Genomic DNA, 21,363 nt, shown 5'->3' with positions numbered 1-21,363 from the left:
CAATTTCTTTCTTCTTGCATCTGGTTATTCTGAGGTTGGCTGCATTGGGCCAAGGTCTTCCATGAGGTCGGTTGGGGCTAGGAGTTTTATGGTCAACACTTTTTCTATGGAGGCGTTTAGGGCCGGCAGGGTTTTACTCGATCACCTGTAAGTCCTGCGAAGTCTCACCTGGTCTGCCAGCCACGTTGAACACTGCCTTGAAAAAGTATACTGAATCTATAGGTCTTTCGTCCTGTTACCTCACATCAGATCATAGCTGCAATAGTGGCGACTGAGATGATTGGATGGGGTAACCAATATCAAGGAATCCGATGGGGGTGATAATTGAGACTTTGGGAACGGTTGCATTAAAGGAGCGAATACCACCGACGATTCGAAAGAGCATCAGGAAGCGTGTCTGCTCCAAGGGGCCTTTTATCCACGCTTACACATAGCGATCACGTAGCCTAGGATGATGCGTCTAGGCTCAGGTGCTTTTCGTAGCACGCATAATCAACAATAACCTTTCATGTTCATCTACATTGCAATTATGAAGTTGAGGTGTGTCATGATCAGCCGTTCGAATTGAAAGTGGAGTTATTCATTACTCTACTATTCATAACATAAGCAGCCGTTACAACTCCATACATACAAGCTAAGTCATATCCGCCCGTCTCAGTCCTGGTATATTTCTTTCAATTGCTCTCCGCTCATTCTACTCGTAACTTAAGATGACACTGAACCGTAGTCATAGTTTCTACAAAAAGTACGCAAATACAAGCGCAGTAAGTGTAGCAAGCATGGCAGCTGTGTTCTGCCTAGTAGACGAGGCGGCGCTCGCTCGCAGATGAGTATCGAGCGCCTTTCCGCTGGACTGTGTGATTACGTAGATCTCGCCGGTGGCGTCACTCGACATGTACAAGCGGCCCTTCTTGTCCCAAGCCAGACCCGCAGGGCGGAAGCAGCTCCCTGGGCATTCGTCTGTATTCGAATTGGACAAAATAGGAGACAGGGCGCTTGTGCTAGTAGACCCCTCGGTGGGCTGTCCGTCAGATCCGAACTTGACGACAGACACGGAGTAGCCAACAGGATCTTCTTTGTTCCTATTCTAACTGTCAATAGGTGCAGGCGATTGTGGACCCTATTCCGGAGGTAACTTACCAGCTTCCGCGCAGGGAGAGATAGAGGTTCTCGCCCTTAGTGTCGAACTTGAGATCGATGGGCGAGGTGTGTGGTTGGAAGACCAGACGCGGGGCTTGACGATCGCTATTACAGAATGCATCTTGGTTCGAAGCATTCTCTGCGGCGATGGCGAACTGCTGACCGACCTCGAGCCTGCCCGCAGAGGGGATCTCTGAGGGTTCCCACACGCCGTAGCAGAGTGGATAGCCGTAGTTCTTGTTCTTGAGCGAGTTTTGATCATCGGATAAGACTCCATGGTAGTTGAGCTCCTCGGCAGGGTTGTTCTCGTGGATTTCCATGCCGTTACGCTCGATGTTGTCGGCATTGTTGTCGGCGCTCCATACACCGCCGCCGTCGGGGTGTTCAGCGAGGCCGACGGCATTGCGCAGGCCCCACGCGAGAGTCTCGCCGTCGGTGAACTTCTGACCGGCCTTTGAGGGGTCGAAGATGCGGATCTGGGACTCGCCGCCATTGATGTCGACCGAGCTCAGGTCAATATTCTCGTCGCTGCCTCTTGAGACAAGCAATTTGTTCTTAGACTTTCGTGAAAGGAGGAGAGTGCGTGTGACGGTGCCATCGGTCCTCATGCCATTGATGATGGATTCGCCTTTGCCATTGACGGACAACTTGCCAGAGTCGTATTTGTACTTGAAGACCTCGTCAATAGTTGAGGCGTACAGTGTCTTTCCGTCATCCGAGACTTCAATTCCATGGTTGAGCTGTGCTCATGTTAGCTTTGTTCGAGAGCAGATAATTCAATGTGCATACCGAGCCATCCTCGACGATGGTCTTCTTGTCTTGCAGACTGACGCAAGAGTCAGAGCTGTCGACCTTGAAGGCAGAGATTCCCTTCTCACGTTCAACAACAAGAAGATTTCCCTTGTTATCAAAGGAGAGGCCTCGGGGTTTGTTCAAGTTCTGTGCAACGAGGCGTGCTTCATAGCCACTGGCCACTGATGGAGCAGGGTAGCTGGCGGTCAGTGAGGGACAATTAGCAGCTGCAGCGCGAGCCTGCAATACAGCAAGTGTGAACAAGATCTGATTGAGCATGATTGATTATGGTCGCAGTAACTGATCTAATGGAGGAATCAGATTCAAATTACTTAAAAGACGCCGAATCAATGTCTTCGAAGCTACAGAGCTATTGATGAAGATTCGATTGCTCGGTGACGACTGAAGCGGGGCACATTGCTGCACTCTTACATCGTAGCAATATATATCCCACTGAGCACATGGACAATTGCTGCATCCCCTGGCCCACACAAACACAATGAGGCCATGACCATGCCGAGCGATCGCTTCCCTACGCCTATCAGATGCGCTAAGAATGATCAAGGAAGCGTCAAAGAGGTAGAGGATGGCAGCAAAGCAGCAGGGTATCAACTTGCCGACCAATGGTAAAGCATGTTACTCCATTCAGTCTTTACAAAAGCAACATCTAGCGCCATCATGAGCAGATATCTGCCTGCCCAGTCGACCGGGATACCGCTCTCGAACACTAGAGCCCAGACGTAGGGAGACGAAAAAGGGAATGAGTTAGCAATCAAATGCCAATCCACTATTTACCGCAAGCCTGGATTAGTGCTCGGTACTGGGGATAGATGCCGCGGACGGTGCCAGGCTCCTGCCTTATCATGCTAGAGCTCGAGACCTTGGCGAGGCGAATCCATAACTTCTATTCAGTTGCCGTTAAGATGGAAGGAATTATGTTCCTCAAGGTTCTTTCCAATGTCCATGGAAAACGAGTGCCTCACCAAGTGGCTTACCTGTCAAGATGCCCAACAGCATGCACTCTTGATCCTTTGAGGGTGTACAGCAACGATCAAGCACTCGAACGATAAGTAAGAACATCTCTTGCACGCGGGGCAAGTCTTGACCGAAGGCTGACAAGAGGCGTTTGTACTGGAGCTTGGCTTGTCCCGTTCCGTATCAGAATATGGGTCTAGCTTCTCCACCTTTAGCCGGTACTAGTGCGGGGTTGGATCTATGCCAGCTCGCAAAATAGTGAATGTATCCACGTGCGGTAACCATCCTGTTGGATCAGACCGCTCGTTTGTCCTATTCTTTCTGCCGCAGATGCCGCTACTTTTACGCAGGCGCTTTATAAATTATCCGGAAAAGCAATTGTAGGCTTGAGGACCCCGCCATTGCCGCAGATCAGCCTCCTTGGGTGGTGATAATGGATCTGAACCTACAGCTAATGAGAGTCATAGTCATGTAGCTGCCTGGGAATCTTGACACACCGTAAAACCTAATCTCAGCGCCGTACGTGATTTCAAGAACGGTGAGACCTGTGAATGACAAGAACAGAAAACGTCAGCTTCGCCTTCAAGAATATCAAAGTGTGCAATCGGATGCAGAACTGTGAGAATAGATAGCATATCCCAAGTGTTCTATATGTAGAGGTAGTGGGCTGTCACACCTCTGCGTACATTTACATATCCTTGTCCTCGTCCATTCCCGGCCACAAAATCCTCTTCATCCACACTCCACGGATGCATGCAACTACCGTAAAGAGCCACATGCCTGCCAACAGCACGGTCATGACACTACTGAGCCACATTATTCCCTCGCTTTGCAGCTCAATCCCAATCTTTGCGGTGCCGACAGCGAACCCGACGTTTGGGAAAATGAACGCCCACCAGGGCAGCTTAAAGCCCATCTTCCCGATACTCATGACACAGCTTATCGTCGCAATAGCGAAAAGCCAAAATGTGAAGAACCATATAAAGATTCCAATGAGCAATGCCATAGTTTGCAGTATCTCTACAGACATCGGGTGCGATGCCCAGTATCCGTAGTCTCTTGGGATTGCCTTTGCTTGTCCTATGAGTGCCACTATGGTGTATGCAAATAGTCCAAGGGGTATGTACATCCCAGGTCTCATATCTGGTGGGGGCAACCCTCTTTCAAAGAGCTGGGTCAGATACATGGTCAGCAATAGGAGAGAGAATAAGAAGCCGAAGCCCTGGAATGTCAACCCAGAGACGAGCACGGCGGCCCTTCTCTCTGGCGGTTGACTATGGGCTATCAATGCGCTTAATGTCCCGATAAGCATGTTCGAATAGCCCAGCAGAAACCAGGCTGGATTTACTGGGACAGGCCTTGCAGGCGTTCTCGCCATGAATACCCAGAACTGGAGGGTTCCAGTAACTACGGCGACGCCAGTGTAGATCCAGTACAAGGAGTGAATAGCGGAGATTAACCATGGGCTTGCCGGGCCTAAAGTTACGCCATATAGTTGGATGTTTCCGATAATTGTGACCATACTCAAAAGATAGGAACCGAAGAAGAATGACTCGGCCGGATGTATGAAGGATCGTTTAAATCGCACAGGATCAATAAGGCAACGAGCAACCATCAGACCGCTCAGAAAAAGGAAAAGCGCAATGTTGAGAATCATGACAGCAACTCCAATTGCGTAAAGGCCTTTGATAGTCAGCGAACCAGTGCTTATGCAAGGGGACGCAAGCAGTGCGGCATATTGATGAACGTACCCGTAAATCTATGTGGTGTTTCAGCAAGCGCGATACCCAGCCCTCCTGTACTCATTGTCGACGTGAACCAAGCCCACGTAAAGTGCCTGATTCTCTCCCGAAGGTTGGTCTGACCATCTTTGTTTGGTGCATCTTGATGTGTTTCCTGCACCGTACCATTCTGGGATGTGTTGTTATCATGCTTGGATTTCGTGCCATGTTCTGACTTCTTTCCATCAATCTGATTACTATCAGGACTGATTTGTGTCATGTCGGATCACACGTCGTCGTTTCAACTGTCACTTATTTAGGGAGGTTGTGATAGGCCGTGGCATGGCGTCGTCGATCGGAGCGGACAACTCACAATCAACGAACAAGCGATTTCCAATTAATCAATTCAGAATTTTGTGTGTTCAAAGATACCAAATATTGATGTACATATTGCGGAAAGGTCTGGTGAGAGTAATTGCATGATGTGTTGTAGTCTGTAGAGTAATCGTGGAGTTTGGGCGCTATGACGTTGCTAAGCCGGCAATATCCAGTCAGGCAAGCTATTATATCCGAACCTACATCGACATTCCAACGGAAATCTCTTGCTACTATCTTGCGGGAATAGAATGAATTCAAGATCCATCATCATCCATACTTTTACACTTCCAAATCCTTAACATGGCCCTTTTCTAAGTTTCGCCTGCCCCGCATGTACTGTCTTACTTCTCTCGGGCCTAGCCATCGATAATTGACAGGGCTTTCTCCCCCGACAAAGACGAAGCTATCATATAGAAGTCCACCAACAATGCTTCCAGCTAATGCAGCACCCCAAGGTCCATAAGCCCACCACCCTGTCGTGAATGTCTGAGTTCCGTAGCCGGCCCACAGCGCAATGAGACGGGGCCCGAAGTCACGCGCAGGGCTGATGGCTGGCCCGGTGTTGTAGCTCATGGTGATTACGAGAAGGTAATTTATCAGGCCGAGAATAAGAGCATTCATACCTGAAAAGTTCCGTCAGCATATACAAGATCACATCGAGAAGGTAATGACATACCTGCACCAGGCGGGGAATTTTGATCATCCCCCAACGCGAACACAACACAGATCAATAGTGCTGCGCTTACAAACTCATTGAAGAACGCTGTACTGGTAGACACCCAGGTCTGAGGCACTGTATAAATAGCTTTGCCTGTCAACTCCTGCGTCAATCCTGGATCGAAGTGGTAGATTGAGTCGCGAAATAATAGCCATGCTAGCCCACCTGCACAAAAACCAGCAAACAGCTGTGCAAGACAGTATGCAAAACACATTCGCCAGGGAAATCCGCGAAACAGGGAAAGACATATCGATATGCAGGGGTTGAGATGTGCTCCAGATATACCACCAGCAAGATAGATACCGACCATGACAGCCATTCCCCAAGCCCAGGCCTGGGTCTGGAATCCACCTTGTGTGTTGTTGGATGTGGTGACTGAGAGATTGCCACATATACCAAGGAAAATGTAGACTGTAGTCTGCGGAAATGTTAGCCTATGTCACATCATCTCGCCCATTCAAGGGTCCAAGGAATAGCATCAAGCTATGCAACAACTTACCGCCAGCCATTCAGCTAGTATCTGCGGATGGCTAGCCCGAAATCTTGCAAGTGGATTTCTGTACTTCGCATAGAAATCTCTACGAGCTTGTGCCTCCTGTTCCTCTATCTCGTGCTGCTGTTTCCGGGTACCCGAAGTTGTCCCCGTTTCTGTTTCGTGCAATGGTGGTAGGCCGTCTTGTAGACCAAATGTGTGTCTATTTGGCTCTCGCGACTGAGAGAATTGCAATCCGTGCTCATCTGTACCTCTATCGCGAAGTACTTGCTCGGCCTCTTCACCCTCTACACGGCGTACACCTAGCTTTCGGCCGCCAATATCCGCCTCAAACTGTGCTAGGGGTCTTCCGGCGTCGTCATGTGCTTGGGATTCTATTGGGATTTGAATGTCCGGAAATGCAGCTGTCCAATATATTAGCCCTTGCAGCGGTTCGATACTTGCAGCTTGGTACCTACCACCATCGTCATCACCAATCTCGTCTTTCCGGCGCTCTACCTTGTATATCTCTGGACGTTGATCACGACCCCATCGCATACCCTTACGAACTGTACGCGGTAGAGGCTGAGCAAGCCCAAAGACGGGCTGATCGGGTTGTTGGTCATGCCATGGATTCAGTACATAGTACTCGTTATCAATGGGCACTGTTTGCTGCTGTGTCTTTTCTGTGCGGTGCCGTTCAAGTGTCGAGGTACCAGGCCCCTGGAGCATCGAGTTGCCGTTCTGGCTTCTCCATCGAGAGAAGGTGGTTGGTACTGTGTCTGTTCGCACTGGACCAGGTCTTGCAACATGTGTTGGCTCATTTTGTGATGTTGTTCGAGTGTCAAGTGCTGGAGGAGATGAGAAGTCCTGACATTCGGTATCTGTAGTCCTGCGTGGCAAAGAACCATTGTCGCCGTTTCTCAGGGTATCTCCTGAATCTCGATTTTCTAATTCGTGTCAGATGCTCTGTGCATACTCATCTATTGCGGATACATGCATCGCTGCGACGTTTGCCTAGAAGTGACTCACCAGAAGTTTCAGGCATTTTATTTTTCAGAGGTAAAGATCTAAAGATTCTGAACCAGTAATGCTCGATGGCTCTTGAGATTTATGAAATGGTTTGAAAAAAGAGTTTTCGTGGAGTTGAACATCACGTATGGCAGACGTCATACTTGCAAATAAATTACAAAAGAAAAGATTCACCGAAGATGAGTCGAAAGAGACAAATTTACCACCAAGACCACCTAAAGGCTATACAGATTCCACAGTTAGATCAATTGTTTACTCTCTCAATCTCATTATGGAGGCTGTGGTTGTTGTCGACTGGCGATTGTTCGCCAACATGAAAATGTTACCGCGGGCATATGATGCCCACTGGTCCCGCCTCAACAGTCGAATGTCGAGCCTGGCAGCTTATCAGTTTTAACGGACAGAGTCCGCCGAGGTGGGAAAGAGCCAACAGCTTGAACGAGCGGTCACGGAATAGAACAAATCCCGCGAAAGTCTGTTATACCTAAATGCTACCCATGCAAACCATAGCTCGCGAGGCGGCAAGACTACGTTGGGAGATTCAATGGTTCTTGAAGACCGTTTTTCAGCTCAACTAAATTTGAAAGAGGGTGTTGGGCATCGATACAGATTGCTTCCATCGTCTATCCTCTGGAATTGTGCCCTGACTACAAGCATGTGCGGTCTCCGAATCTTCAATAAAGTCTCATTAGCCACACACCACATGTAGGAGATAAAGGAGACTAGTTTAAGTGCGAAATCCGATAGCAGCAAGCCACTTCATCCATCCTTGTCATCCGACCGTACCGAAAACAAAAACGTCAAACATGACGTTGGTATCGCAAAAGCCCTCGTACCAAAAGGAAAAAGCAAAACTAAATATACCTTGCTGTGGAAGGTATCCAGATACGATCCTGAAAATGCTTCAAAGGTCCCGCGGTGACATCTTCGGTCTCCTTTTACCGGTGGTGTAATTAGTCAGACCCACCATGACAAAAAATGACTATACTAATAGTAACGATGAACGAGACTCGTAGTTGCAACCTAGCAAGGCCCTTGCGTATCTATCACGAAGCCGCTGGAGATTTCCTGAAGGTCTTAATCTTGATCTGAGGATGGCCAAACCCCCACGTGTTGTGCTTGCGAAATGCTATCCCCACTACTGCGCCAACCTGCTGGAAGACAAGAATGAGACATTCGGGTAATTGTGGGTCGGAAATGGTTGAGTAGAAAGCTGCACATGAGATGTTTGAAATGTGTGACTATTCATTAGCGTGTAGGCCCGAACAGCCGATGCAGCGCAGGGTGGAAAGAACTTCATCCCCAACTGATGATCACGTGGCCGGTCGGTGCATATTTCCTCTTTGGTGAAGGCGAACGCAGGTACTGACACTACAGGCGAAATATGCTAAATTCGGGTAGGCTACATTATGGTATCTATACACATTCGAAGTTATGGGACATGCACTCATCCCAACTCCATGGTTTAGGTGATGCCAGCCAACAGCCGTGGTCGACGTTGTGGCCGCCGTTGTGGCCGCTGGGATGTTCGATATGAAGCCACGAGGCATGTCCACTTGGCGCAGTATATCGAAATAGTTCCAAGACCCCACGTCCAAGCGCTTCGTAGATTCAATCAATCATCTCATGAGGCTGCAATCAACTTGTTCTGTTCTTGAGCTAACGTCAAGCCTTCCGGCGCTTGCCTGAATAGCACGATCTCGGATTGTTTGAAGTAGCGCCGCGCATCTGCATTAGAAATTAGCCAAGCACAAAGCAGGACGACGCGGTAAGAGGTTAGGTTGCGGCAAGGCAGGAAGATCTTGCGGGGAACTGCGGCACTACGACTGTCACTTACCCTCGTCAATTAGAACCAAGCTCAAATAGTATCGTGTGGAGTATTTCTTATTGACCTCGCGGAAGGTTGGGGTCAAGTCGAAGCCACCCAGGAACAACCGGATTGGAATTGTCTCTCCTGTTCTTCATTAGCTTGGGCAGATCGAAAGGGATGATATGAAAAATACCTCGAGAAGGAGAGCCGTCCATGATCTCAAACCGCACTAGGGTCTCGCTCTCGTTATACTGATTTGGTGCGGCGCCTGTAGTTTCCCTCCGGATGATAGAAAGCTCCATATGCTTTATCTTCAAGCGCACCAAGAGGAAGTATATCCTTCCTACTATGACGTCCTTCAGGTGGTATTTCGACTTGGAGTATTCGAACTCAATGTGCAAGCAATCCTCAATTCCAACATCCATCTTGATCGAGCTGTTGGTTTCCGGGGGAATCCGATAAGAGTATACCCAAAGATCCTTTTCCCGTACAACATCTGCCATGCGACGCGAGACTGTGACGCGCACAAAGTACCGTAGCTTTACATTGATGCCGTTGTAGGATTCGTATTGTTTTTCAACGTTCTTGAAATTGAACTCGAAGGTTTGGGGATGCTGGAGGTCGCCGGGAGCGGCGAGTTCCTGACCAAGAGAGAGGAACTCATGGTGATTACCGCGGTCGAAAAACATCTCTATCATCAAGGAAGAAAGGGATCAGTTACTGAGGTTGAAGCTTGGTTGCCTGGGATGCGCGACAAGGGCTCACCCACCAATTGTGCCGATGAATTGGACCTTGATGCCCGTATGTTCTAATCGCTTTCCATCTTTAGGTCTGATAGTGACTGCGCCTTTGACCGACTCTCCATCCAGATATAAAGGTACTTTCTCCTTCCGGTCCTTGTCAAGCTTCACATCCACGGCGGAGCGATCATCTAGATCTTCCAGGACGATGTCGATGTCCACGGGGGTAGAGAAGAAGTAGGACATGACGTGCGAGGGCGGTGCGACGGCTGGTAGCAGCGCGATGGAGTCGAATCGTTGCTTGGATGCGGTGGATGATGTGTACTCGAAGCTGTTCAATGTGTGTCGTAGGCCTGGCCTGTAGCTCACCTCACCTAGCTTGGTGTCTCGGTGCTGGGTCCCTCCCTAGATTCGGCCAGTCCAGTGACAAGGCAGGACAGGCCAAACCTGCTTTGGTTATGCTTAGTCACCAAGAGCGCACCGCCACGTTCTTTCCCTCTTATCGATAATCTCTCTCCTCCATCCCAAACTCAACCTCAATTGAGCCTCACTGCCGCCATCAGCCTTACGCCCCTCATCATGTTAATGACGACGCATTGAGTTCCAGATCTCCATGGGTTTCATTACACGTTCGACTAGCTTCCTCATTATTGCTTACTTGCTACGGTCGTCATCGCTGCTGCTACTATAATCTTACTGCTTCGAGGACTCTTTACATACACGAACCACGTCACTCGTCACTGCACCTGTTCCGTTCCGAAACATGATCACAGGACCTTGACGGCCCGGGTGGGCGCTCTTCGGTACTTGCGGGCATTGGAGGCATTATTGGAAGAGGCGGAGATGCGCACCTTACAGGGCTTACAGCAACTGCATGCATTCAACATTGCAGACATATCACATACATATACATACAGTACATACATACATGCGGAGCTGGCTGTATGTGCTCCGCCGACGAACAAATTATGCAGGTAACATGGTCTATTGCCTAACAAGCAGGCGGTGAGTTACAATACTCCATGCTTGTCCATCAGTATCGACATCCAGTTGGTGCCTGATGTAACCAGTCTCGGAGTGCTTTGCCCCATTGGCCGTCCCTACTACGCCTGTTCAAGTTCTGGAGCTTTTCCAGGCTGGCTCTTTTCAGTCAAGCTATGTGGGCGGCGCTGGTTGCCCAAAAAATTCTCCAACATGATGGCACGCTGGTTCCAGTTCGCTCCAGCTCGCTCCAGGGAAGGACTCCGCGCTAAACTACCGTATGCGGTCCGAATGCTTTTGCTTTGTACGCCAGCAGGGCCAGCTCGTGTGCGCGTGGGGAATGTGACCCCCACGCGTTATTATCCAACGGCTTCTGAGTCGTGGGCGCCTCGAAGACTAGCTTGTTGTTTCCCTCCACCGGTTGTAAACTTGTGCTGAAGAAAAATTGATGAGACGGAAGGGAGGCGAGCTGCATCGCGAAGAGTGCGGCGTAATGGTGTGAATTTGCCATTTACCCCGAATTGAGGGGGGCCCAACAGCAGGAGCGCAAGGGTTGTGTTGGGTTGCCAGGCTGCAGATGCGGTGCATGCAATTGCAGGACCTGAATGCGAGTTCCTGACTTTTCTGATGTGGGAGGGCCAGGGAGGTGCTGGGAGGGCGACTGGGATGGCGCAAAAGTGCGGGGACGCGCGGTGAGCACCTCCCAGCTCCTCCCAGCACCTCCCCATCCAGAGGCGCCAACATCCCACGCAACTACGCCTAGACTGTACCACCATCGACTTTTTTTATGGTCACTATGGTCACTATGGTCGATGGTCATGACGGCTTCCTTTGCCCTTCAAACGCCGACACCCCTGACCTTGGACATTCTCACCACACTCCGAACTCCAGCGGCCCGCGGATCTGTGTCGGGGGCAAATCAATTCGTTGGTCGAATACGCCAGCCCAAACCCGGCACTGCTATCCTCTCCCCCATCCCCCATCATTCAAGGTTGGGCGGAAGCCAGCGCGATTCTCCCTGATTCGTACTTATCCTATGGGGGCATACTGTGACATCAAGCCTTGGCCGATTCACTTTTTCACACCTATTTCCAGTTCCACCACCCTTGCCGTCATGCGGGCCGGCATCTGTGCGGGTGGAATTTCTTAAATATGGGCACTGCCCCTGCTCCATATTCGTTTTACAATTATTATTGCTGCTTACAGTTGGCGTGAGGTCTCTCTTGGTCATATCGTGTTTGCTCTACTGCATATATAGCCCGGTGCATGTCCTACCTGAACTCTTTGTTCTACCAAGCACGCTACCCGATACCTCTTTCCCATCACCGTCACCCCATCATTACCGCACTAGGCCCCTAGGACCATTACACAATCTCTTATTGTTTGTCCGTTTGTCGAATACACAAACATGTTGCAAGCACAACCTTCTCAGCCAGCGCCTGCTCATTATGTCGCCGCTCCCACGCCTCCTATGTCTACTCCAGGTTCTCCTTCAACAATCGCTCCGACCAACACCCACACCAGCACTGCCATGAAGATCTCAAGCAACCACCATATTTTGATCGTTACCGGCCCAGCAGGATGCGGCAAGAGCACTGTTGCCAAGTTCCTTTCCGAACGCTACGGTTTCGTGTACATTGAGGGCGATGATGTTCGTACACCCTCCATTGCATTTGTTCATCTCAAGCTAATACCCGTTTCAGTTCCACCCTCCAGCAAACATCGCAAAGATGGCTGCCAACATTCCTCTGGATGATGCCGACCGCTGGGACTGGCTCATCCTTCTCCGCGACCAAGCCTTGCAAGCTCTGAAGCAGGGAGCCAAGGGCGTTGTTGTCACGTGCAGCGCTCTCAAGAAGAAATATCGCGATGTGATCCGGACAGCGCGTCTCTACGACGAGGATCCTAATGCAGATGTCCACTTCGTGTATCTCCGCGCCTCCAAGGAAACTCTTCTTGCTCGTGTCGCAGCGAGACAGGGCCATTACATGAAGGATGCGATGGTAGTGAGCCAACTCGCTGCCCTGGAAGAGCCCGACGCAGACGAAGTCAACCGACTCAAAGACGTCTCGGTGATTGATGTTAAGGGTACGCCTGCCGAAGTCCAACAGCTCGCTACCGTCGCAGTCGACGGTGTTCTTGAGGAGAAGGATATCAAGTAATCGGCAGAAGGATTTGGCTGCAACTTCATCTCTTCTACCTTCCTCCTGTCTATCTCTTAGCGTTTAGCATCTTCGGCGTCTCTATTGGCATTTGGGGTGGACTCTGAAAATGGCGCAGAGTAATATATTATATCCAAGACCAGGGCCAGGTTGTCTTAATTGTTGTTGAGGGCGGTGTGCTCTTTGTGGTTGGCGGACTATTGAGCAATTATATTAACGCAATTTATCATGCATTTCGAAACCGATTATGGGTCTTCAATGTACCGACTCTGTGCGAAGAGATGATGTCCAAACTGACACTGGTGATCCAGGCTGTCGGAGCGCGCGATCAAGCCATGATCTGTCGCGCAGAGACCATCTGCACGCACGTGGGCTAGGAACTCGGCGAGCGGCACAATTTCCCCAGATTTCGCGATTTAGGCTGCTTACTTCCCCGATATCCTGGGTCGTAGGCGCATCGCAGGGCCAGAGGCAACCTGCATGATGATAGTAGCGATTGTCAGAGAGAAGGGAAGAAACTTCGTGTCGTATAGCAAATTTTCGCATGCTCTGGACTTTTTTCTTCTTCTTATCAACACAGTCGGGAACGTGCGTATTTGCTCCTGATGATTGCTTGAGCCGAGCTCCCAGCCTTCCCTTTAGGGTTAGGACAACGGTCACCCCAGATGCTGTCATGTTTTCGCGGCTCTTGTCGGCTTTACCCTCCCACCTTGGAACCTCGGGGCCATTATTGTGTCTTCAAGAATGAGCGATGCCTCTCTTTCTGATCTCTACACGCCCGCAATGAAGTCTGTAATCTCGAGAGTAGCCTGCCGCCACGGCGCCGCCAACAAGGCACCAATTACCGCTTGTAGACAACCGCTCCAGAGCTATTCGCAACCGAGGAGAGCATTCCACGAAAGTAGGAATTGGAAAGCTGTGAAGCCTTATCTTCTGGCAGATATTGGAGAAGGTACGCAAGGAACCCGTAATGGAGGAATACCGGCAGCTAATAACCCTAGGCATCACTGAATGCCAGGTCATTCAATGGTTTGTTAAGCCTGGAGCTCGCGTTGAGCAGTTCGACCCCATTTGCGAGGTTCAGTCCGACAAAGCGTCAGTAGAGGTACAATCGCACTCAATTCACCTTAAATGGCCAGTATGCTAAATTAAACTAGATTACTTCGCGATTCGATGGCGTAATCAAGAGGCTCTACTATGAGCCGGACGATATGGCCAAAGTTGGCAAGGTATGCACGTTCTCTTATCGAATTCGAAGAAGATTGGGGGCTGACATTCTCAAAGCCTTTGGTAGACATAGACATCCAAAGCGACATATCCGAGGCAGACGCCGCGCTATTAAACGGTGGATCAGAGAAAGAAGCGAGCGCCTCCAGCACGGAAACGACAGGCCAACAAGTTGATGGTTTGGAGGTCGGAAGAAACGATACCAATGCGGTCACTGGCGATGTACCTCCACCGGCGGCGGAATTATTAACCTCTGCGCCACAACGGACACCCGGAAAGCACGCAACGTTGGCGGTACCGGCGGTACGGCACTTGATCAAAGAATTCGGACTGAATGTCGAAGATATAGAAGGGACAGGAAAGGACGGGCGTGTCACGAAAGAGGATGTACACAGGCATGCGGAGGGGGCGAAGCAACCCACAAAGACAACACCATCAGCACCAACCTCGACTCCAGCACCTATTCCACAGGCAGAAGACCAGGTCAAACCTCTTACTCCAGTTCAGTCTGGCATGTTCAAGCAGATGACCCGGTCACTATCCATTCCTCACTTTGTCTACACTGATGGTGTCGATTTCTCTGCACTCAACAGCCTGAGGAAGAAGTACAACGTTGGAAAGGACAAATCAGGGCGCCTTTCAGCTCTCCCTTTCGTCATTAAAGCTGTTTCTCTGTCTCTTCTAAAGTTCCCTCTCCTCAACGCCCACCTCGACACCACCACCAACCCAGATAAGCCACAGATGGTTGTGAAGGGCTCTCACAACATCGGTGTCGCTGTTGATTCTCCAGCAGGTCTTTTGGTGCCTGTCATCAAGAATGTGCAGTCCCATACAATCGAGTCGCTTGCAGCCGAAGTCAGCCGTCTAAGCAAGCTTGCACGTGAGGGTAAACTCACAAGTGCAGACCTCACGGGAGCAACATTTACACTCAGCAACATTGGGAGCATTGGAGGTGGTGCAGTATCACCAGTGATCAGCACTCCTCAGGTCGCTATCCTTGGTGTTGGAAAAGCGAAACTTGTCCCAGCTTTTGGAGAGAATGGAGAAATCATTAAGAGGGAGGAGTGCGTATTCAGTTGGAGTGCGGACCACCGAGTGATAGATGGCGCAATGGCGGCCAGGTGTGCAGAGAGCGTTAGAGAATACCTGGAGAACGTAGAGAGCATGTTGGTTAGATTACGATAGAGCATTTATTCCGGAAAGGCAAAAGCATAGCATTGATATGAAATTTACATCTTAATATCCAATAATAGCAAATATCTAAAAGTACAACTACTATTCGGTCATATACTGCATCATCGGTTCCCTTATACATTTTATCTAGTACTGGCGGCCAAGCTATAGGGCTGAGGTACCCCGCGATGGATCAGCACCCAAGCTCCGACCTGGCAGCACCTCCGAGACCACGCAACTTGTCTCACCTTACCATCAACAATTCTCGTTGTTTAATTCATTCATTGATCATGGTCACCACGTCAAGCTCCCCTCTTGCGCCGATTCCAACAAGTGGAGCGACCACAGAAGGCAGCGGTGCCTTCCAATTCCCTCGTCTCTACTCCTTCCCGCCCTTTTTCAACATCCAGCCCGTTCTTTCCACTCGCGCCTCTCAATTGGCTTCCTGGTCTTCCCTCATCCAAGAATACTGCCGTCACCATCGCATATATACCCTTACGCTCGTCGATGCCCTCTCTACGCCGTTATTCAATAACAGTTCCCTCTCCCGGCGGCTTTCGCTCCGTGACGCCCGCGCCGTCATCCAATGGATGACAACAACAGAAGGCGGCAACCGAGCCGAATGGATATCCGCCGGCAACAAGAAAGTCAAAGGTGAAGAAGGCGGCGAAGCCGGCAAATGTTGGATATTTTGGAAGAAACCTGAAGAGTGGGCTAGTGCGCTGGAAGAATGGGTGGATAGGACAGGACAGAAGGGAGTCGTGTTGACTCTATATGAGATCACCGAGAGTGATGCTACGATGAAAGAGGAATTTTATGGGATGGATCCCGATCTTCTGAGCAGGAGTCTGAGCATATGCGTCAAGAGAGGGAAGGCGCAGATTTTTGGAGGAGAAGGAAGTGAGGGTGTCAAGTTCTTTTGAACGCTACAGAGACGAACCCCAAGTATGGAGTATAGGAGCGGCATGGCTTTCAAGGCTCAATCCCTACACCGTATCATTGCGCCACCCAGGTCCATCCATCGTCGTCATCCAATTACAAACACATCCCTTTCCGGTACACTGTGGACCCAGCTCGTTGCCCATGCAGACTGGACCATACTTGTTCGCCCTGTTGCCTCGTTCTGTGCAGTAGTATCCTCCAGCAGCAGGACCCTCGGGACATATCACACAAGTCGCGCCTGGCAACGTGGACGTCGTCGTGCCCGACGGCGTGATATCGTCGTAGGAGCATTTGCAATCTCCAGCCTATTTTATTCATCAACAACGATCAACAAGTACTTGAAGTTTTGCTCAAGAGAAAGACGTACCGGTGTTGGGCAGGGATAACGATCATGAGGCTTCACATTCCAATCGCAATAGCAGTTCCCAGGGGATATCTTGCCATCAAGCCATGTCGTTCCGGGCGGACATTGCGTTGCATCGCACAATGGGCCGTACATCCAGCCAGGACTACCCCAGAGGACGCAGTAGAAATTGCCGTCGACTTTGCATACTCGACAATCGGTGCCACCCATGGTATTGTCTGCGCCATTTTGATAGATGCAATCACACCGAGTTGAATCCTATGTTAGGAGTCAGCACAGTTCAGCAATTTCAGCAGCGTGCGTATAGATACATACACTCATAGAACAATCAATGTCTCTCGCAGTGACCAAGGGCAGCAACATGCACATCCCAGCAACTCGCCACAGATTCCGAAAACCCGTCATGATGAATACACTTTGAAACGGAATAATGACAAAGGGTGTGGCTTACAACAACTCGAGGAACACACGGGGTTTTTCTATCCTTCCTCGAGATTTTACAATGTGACATTGTTGGCGACAGGCACCTCGTTATACGTAGCATTCAAGATCTAGAATTGGAGAATTTTAGCGAGAGACCCCTCTGCAATTACTCGTATCCTATGCAGCGTTCGATTGATATTGGTGGATGAGAGACGTGGGAATAAATTGAAATTGTCTAAATGGGTAAACTAATGCAGCCATGTTATGCAACATACGAACGCAACGCTACGGTGTGAGAAATTATATATAGAAACATTGAAAAACAATCAACAGTAACGAAAAAAGTACGAAGAAATGCAATACTAGAACAGGGACAATATGTGACAGTTCAAGCTATCGATGGCATACGCAGAGGATTTCTTATAGTACCTCATAGCATAGGAACTCTTGTACCCCAGCCTGACGCCTGAATTTTACAGCAAATAAGGGATCGAAATAACCACAGTTTCGTTCAGCGCCAAAGGACTGCTTGCCCAATTCACACCGAGGTTCTTGTGCACTACAGTTCCAATTACCAGAATCTCGTCGCGGAAACATCAGCTGATCAAGTCAAGCCTGGCGAAGACAATTATGGACGTCTTCCGGACACGCATCGGAAATATAACCCAAGACCGCATTGAAGAGGATAACGGAAGCGATAGATGACCAGGCCGAGCCAATGATTGGGAATCATTCAATGTACGTCGGAACGAAACGTCAGAACAGACAGACAGGGATGGAGAAGCCTCCAACAATTTCTATGGGTAGCTACCTCTGTGGTTGGGCAGTCTTGTTCTCATGGGACTCTTCCTCCTGCATGAAGTAAGAAGTGTGAAGTGATGTACGATTGGAATTGATCATGGAATCGGAAGTTACGCCAAAACGTGTCTATCTAGTTATAAGGATTCCCAGGGGCCCATCATCACGCAAAGCACTTGCAACTGGCTGAACTATACTCATTAGATCATGCTTCGATTTTCGAAAATTACATTTTACGGAGATATGCTATACAATCATTGAACACCGACTCGATAATGCAAGTTCGCTAGTAATTGCTCCATGGTATCGCTAGGGCGGTACGAAAACGAAGTACCCAGATATCCTCCTAGCCAGCCGTCCAATGCATCCCAATGTACGAGGTACGATCGCCTTGCGCCTGTTTTTATTCGCATCCAATCAAGCCATCATGATGCTGAGACCATGTCTTCGTTCAGCTCCCATTCAGGGTCCCAATGCACGTATTGTGCCATCGCAACAAAAAGCAGCCATTCCGTTTTCACGATACGTGGTACCATGTCGTGTTTCTTCGCCAGATCCCTAAACTTCTCCCACAGCGGGAATTCGCTCTTCTTCGCTTCAGAGATGAGGTAAATAACATCGCCTTCGTCCTCCTCTTGGTTTTGGCTAACATCTCCAGGCACAGGTTGGATGGTGCGTTTGGAAGCATTGATCTGGTTGGCCCTTCCCTTCCACATGTTGCTCTTGCCGCCATTGGCAGCAATGATATCGCGATAGGTCTGGGCTCCACCAGTAACCGCGTCCGTGACATATATAGTCCAGTCGCGCAAGAGGCGCTTCTTGTTCTGCTTTGCACGCTCGATAGCCTCATCAAGTCGAAATCCGTGCTCTTTCTCGAATTCCTCATCGTGGAGAAGGTGCTTTTCCACTGGTGGCAGTTTGTTTTTAGTGAGAACAAAATCCAAGTAAGAAGTGCGAACAATAGTAGGCCCACAAGCCAGCGCTGCGACGAACTTCTTTGTGCGAACGATTTTAGGCGCGCACATAACATCGACATTGCTGTAATCGTCGGTGATGAATATGCCCAATTCTCGGAGTTTCGCCTGAAGATGGTCAGTTCTGGCACACCAAGCTGATATACTAAACATACCTTATCCTTGGCTTCTTTGTTTGCATCGCCTTGCCAGCGCTCGTCCTTGGATATGAGAACTCGGTGGATGATGGGCGTCTTCTTGGGTTTCTTCTTCTTCTGCATCTCGTTCCCTGCAGCCTCATCCGTTGAGTCTTCGTCTTCCTCGGCATCGACTTCTTCAATAGACCGTTTGCTAGCATTTGAGTCCCTTCCCTTGGGTTTCGCTTGCCTGTCATCATCGGAAGTATCCTTCTCTCTTCTTCCGCCATGAATCACACCTCCTTTGCGCTTCATCTCTTTCTCAAATCTTGCAATATCAGGTGCAGCATCGTGGAGTTTTGACAGTGCTCGGTCTTTGGCTCCACGGCTTCCTGTAGTTCCAGGTGTCTGGTTTTCTTTTTCCTCGAAGTGCCGTGGTGCCACTGGAGTAGATACGTTCCCCCTTGTCTTGGCTGTTTTCGCTTTCTCTCCAACCGGCGAAGCCGACTTGTTCACGTCACTGGATGGCTTCATATTGGGAGCACTTGAACCAGGTACTCCATCCTGTTGAATGATCTGTTTCACAGCCTTGCTAGGTTTTCGAAACTTAGGGAAGAATGCATCCTCAACGGCCTTGCGATTGATTTCGGTTTGTCCGAGAACTTCTCCCAGGTTTGTACGTGGTGGGAAGAAACTGTACTTCTGGTCGGTGAGAGTCTGTTCTTTGCACTTTGCATAGCTCTCTTCGAGCCAAAGATGGTTGATGATGTTTACACCCCATTCTTTCGCTGCTTCGTACTTTTCACTGTGCTGATGTGCTGCAATCAAGTGGGTGTTGTCTTGCTTGAAGGTCTTGGTGAACTCTGCGCCTGTGGCTTTCACCAGATTCTCCAAGTAGACCCGCGCTTCGCCAGTGTAGCTAGATATGCTAATCCTGTATTCGCCGAAGCCAGGAATTCCTTCACGAGGTCGCGGATAGTGCATCAACCGGCGCATAGGATTTGTCCAGGTATTGTGCGTAATCAAGTAGTACAACCAGCTCAGGTTGCCTACATCTTTGTTGGCCTGCGATGCACTCACGTAATCGTTACCCTCGCGGTAGTTGCACACATATATATCGGCTTCCTCAACCTTTTTTGTGACCTCCCCTCCCCCTGCTGTGATCAGATCTGTAACTACCTGCTCCAACCTGTCGTTCAGGCCCAGATCTGAGCCAAACATGACCCTCTTTCCATTAAATGCTCGTATAGCTCGCGGAGGCTCAAGATGCTCTAGTGAAGTATTGTGTTGCATTAATTCGTCCACCGGTTCAGGATTGGAGGCTTGCCGGATTGACTGACTGGCTCGAACAGCGGGAATCGCACCGGCTTCAGCTTGGGTCTTGAGTATTTCTGGATCTGGCAATGTGTATGGGCGCTCTGATATTTTTCGACCGACTTTCAGGCAGTCGTCAAACCTACATGAACACGTTAGCATCAATGCTCGACATCATATACGAGACCATTCCTACCAGTGTGGGAGTATTATATGGCAATGTAGTCTTTTAGACACAGCCAATACTGCTCGAGGGTCCTCCATCTCCAATACGATCAAGTGCGTCACAGATTTCGACATGATGGGCGAAAATTGTCCACCCATTGCCAAAACGCCGCCAGCAATCGCTTCTTGGTCGCTCTCAGGCAGGTTTCCACAGCACACAACCAACTCGCTCATGAACAGAGCAGGATCTGGACTGTACACTCGCGGGTTTTTGAGTTTGTTGACCTTCGCAGAAGCTTCCACCCAAGTTGGTTTGACCACAGGTTTCTCCAAGTACGTGAGGGCGCGATGATAATCTGGAAAATCGGACGTTGTGGAAATAATATGAGTGACATCTGCCAAATCGTCTATGCGACCAGTAGAGGTATTGAAAGGAGCTACTGTGCCTCCCATTGCCTTGATATCATCTGCCAACTAGACACTGTTAGAGAAGCAATCTACATGATAAAGACGCGTCGAAGTACCTGTTGCTGGCGCTCCTCGGGAATGTCTGTAGGTATGATTACAATCCTCAATCCGTGGAAGATTGGCGGATCGCCATCCAACATAGCGGTGTCTCCCATGGTGCGATTGTGTCGAGTTGTGTTGCGTCCTGTAGAAAGGTGGGATGCTACCATGGGATATGCTTTACACTTGCCGCACGTAAGTCGCGTCGTTGTGCACAAACCACTCTGACGCGCCACACGTGACGCCCCACCTCGGCACCTGCCCGCTTCAGGGTTCAACTGCCCATGAAGCAAGTGGATGAGGTTGTTTGCTAAATCAGTTCACTTCAAGGACGACCAATATCGTTTTCACTGTGAATCAGTTCTGTGGTGATCGAGAAGTGGGTCGATTAATAGGACAAATCGCAGCTGACTCAAGGCGTAAAGGACATACATAGATA

The 21,363-nt window shown here is 49.6% G+C and overlaps 11 protein-coding genes across 11 annotated transcripts; 4 read left to right on the top strand and 7 right to left on the bottom strand.

Moving 5' to 3' along the window:
• Positions 1–736: 736 nt before the first annotated feature.
• On the bottom strand, positions 737–2,326 carry BU24DRAFT_439335 (soluble quino protein glucose dehydrogenase; the record flags this gene model as incomplete). Its single annotated transcript, XM_033530298.1, has 3 exons — positions 1,930–2,326; positions 1,141–1,880; positions 737–1,082 (listed from the first exon to the last, which is right to left on the bottom strand). The coding sequence occupies exons 1-3, from the start codon at positions 2,209–2,211 to the stop codon at positions 737–739; spliced, it is 1,368 nt and encodes a 455-aa protein (XP_033387292.1). The 5' UTR covers positions 2,212–2,326.
• Positions 2,327–3,486: 1,160 nt separating this feature from the next.
• BU24DRAFT_364314 (uncharacterized protein) lies at positions 3,487–5,121 on the bottom strand. The gene is made up of 2 exons (XM_033524240.1): positions 4,659–5,121; positions 3,487–4,590 (listed from the first exon to the last, which is right to left on the bottom strand). Exons 1-2 carry the CDS (start codon positions 4,906–4,908, stop codon positions 3,596–3,598), a joined length of 1,245 nt encoding a protein of 414 aa, XP_033387291.1. The 5' UTR covers positions 4,909–5,121; the 3' UTR covers positions 3,487–3,595.
• On the bottom strand, positions 5,113–7,650 carry BU24DRAFT_418525 (aquaporin-like protein). Its single transcript, XM_033527002.1, has 5 exons — positions 7,229–7,650; positions 6,676–7,146; positions 6,224–6,621; positions 5,683–6,142; positions 5,113–5,629 (listed from the first exon to the last, which is right to left on the bottom strand). The coding sequence occupies exons 1-5, from the start codon at positions 7,242–7,244 to the stop codon at positions 5,286–5,288; spliced, it is 1,689 nt and encodes a 562-aa protein (XP_033387290.1). The 5' UTR covers positions 7,245–7,650; the 3' UTR covers positions 5,113–5,285.
• Positions 7,651–8,594: 944 nt separating this feature from the next.
• BU24DRAFT_418524 (vacuolar protein sorting-associated protein 26) lies at positions 8,595–10,348 on the bottom strand. The gene is made up of 4 exons (XM_033527001.1): positions 9,808–10,348; positions 9,232–9,729; positions 9,066–9,182; positions 8,595–8,956 (listed from the first exon to the last, which is right to left on the bottom strand). Exons 1-4 carry the CDS (start codon positions 10,022–10,024, stop codon positions 8,853–8,855), a joined length of 936 nt encoding a protein of 311 aa, XP_033387289.1. The 5' UTR covers positions 10,025–10,348; the 3' UTR covers positions 8,595–8,852.
• Positions 10,349–10,731: 383 nt separating this feature from the next.
• On the bottom strand, positions 10,732–11,431 carry BU24DRAFT_418523 (uncharacterized protein). Its single transcript, XM_033527000.1, has one exon. The coding sequence runs from the start codon at positions 11,268–11,270 to the stop codon at positions 11,028–11,030; it is 243 nt and encodes an 80-aa protein (XP_033387288.1). The 5' UTR covers positions 11,271–11,431; the 3' UTR covers positions 10,732–11,027.
• On the top strand, positions 11,282–12,093 carry BU24DRAFT_109131 (uncharacterized protein). The gene has a single exon (XM_033520775.1). The coding sequence runs from the start codon at positions 11,365–11,367 to the stop codon at positions 11,779–11,781; it is 417 nt and encodes a 138-aa protein (XP_033387287.1). The 5' UTR covers positions 11,282–11,364; the 3' UTR covers positions 11,782–12,093.
• BU24DRAFT_109077 (carbohydrate kinase) lies at positions 12,041–12,956 on the top strand. Its single transcript, XM_033520774.1, has 2 exons — positions 12,041–12,410; positions 12,463–12,956. The coding sequence occupies exons 1-2, from the start codon at positions 12,168–12,170 to the stop codon at positions 12,919–12,921; spliced, it is 702 nt and encodes a 233-aa protein (XP_033387286.1). The 5' UTR covers positions 12,041–12,167; the 3' UTR covers positions 12,922–12,956.
• A 496-nt stretch (positions 12,957–13,452) lies between these two features.
• Positions 13,453–15,415, top strand: BU24DRAFT_489002 (uncharacterized protein). Its single transcript, XM_033533592.1, has 4 exons — positions 13,453–13,873; positions 13,923–14,026; positions 14,079–14,150; positions 14,206–15,415. The coding sequence occupies exons 1-4, from the start codon at positions 13,666–13,668 to the stop codon at positions 15,331–15,333; spliced, it is 1,512 nt and encodes a 503-aa protein (XP_033387285.1). The 5' UTR covers positions 13,453–13,665; the 3' UTR covers positions 15,334–15,415.
• A 196-nt stretch (positions 15,416–15,611) lies between these two features.
• Positions 15,612–16,244, top strand: BU24DRAFT_458672 (ESCRT-II complex, vps25 subunit; the record flags this gene model as incomplete). Its single annotated transcript, XM_033531661.1, has 1 exon — positions 15,612–16,244. One exon carries the CDS (start codon positions 15,612–15,614, stop codon positions 16,242–16,244), a length of 633 nt encoding a protein of 210 aa, XP_033387284.1.
• Positions 16,245–16,307: 63 nt separating this feature from the next.
• BU24DRAFT_489000 (uncharacterized protein) lies at positions 16,308–17,309 on the bottom strand (the record flags this gene model as incomplete). The annotated part of the gene is made up of 3 exons (XM_033533591.1): positions 16,943–17,309; positions 16,631–16,885; positions 16,308–16,568 (listed from the first exon to the last, which is right to left on the bottom strand). Exons 1-3 carry the CDS (start codon positions 17,030–17,032, stop codon positions 16,308–16,310), a joined length of 606 nt encoding a protein of 201 aa, XP_033387283.1. The 5' UTR covers positions 17,033–17,309.
• A 745-nt stretch (positions 17,310–18,054) lies between these two features.
• Positions 18,055–21,081, bottom strand: BU24DRAFT_439329 (BRCT domain-containing protein). Its single transcript, XM_033530297.1, has 4 exons — positions 20,942–21,081; positions 20,449–20,891; positions 18,978–20,394; positions 18,055–18,930 (listed from the first exon to the last, which is right to left on the bottom strand). The coding sequence occupies exons 1-4, from the start codon at positions 21,038–21,040 to the stop codon at positions 18,274–18,276; spliced, it is 2,616 nt and encodes an 871-aa protein (XP_033387282.1). The 5' UTR covers positions 21,041–21,081; the 3' UTR covers positions 18,055–18,273.
• Positions 21,082–21,363: the final 282 nt, after the last annotated feature.

This window comes from Aaosphaeria arxii, assembly GCF_010015735.1.
Source record: "Aaosphaeria arxii CBS 175.79 unplaced genomic scaffold BU24scaffold_2, whole genome shotgun sequence".
Taxonomy (NCBI): domain Eukaryota; kingdom Fungi; phylum Ascomycota; class Dothideomycetes; order Pleosporales; genus Aaosphaeria; species Aaosphaeria arxii.
This window is presented reverse-complemented; position numbering and strand designations above follow the sequence as displayed.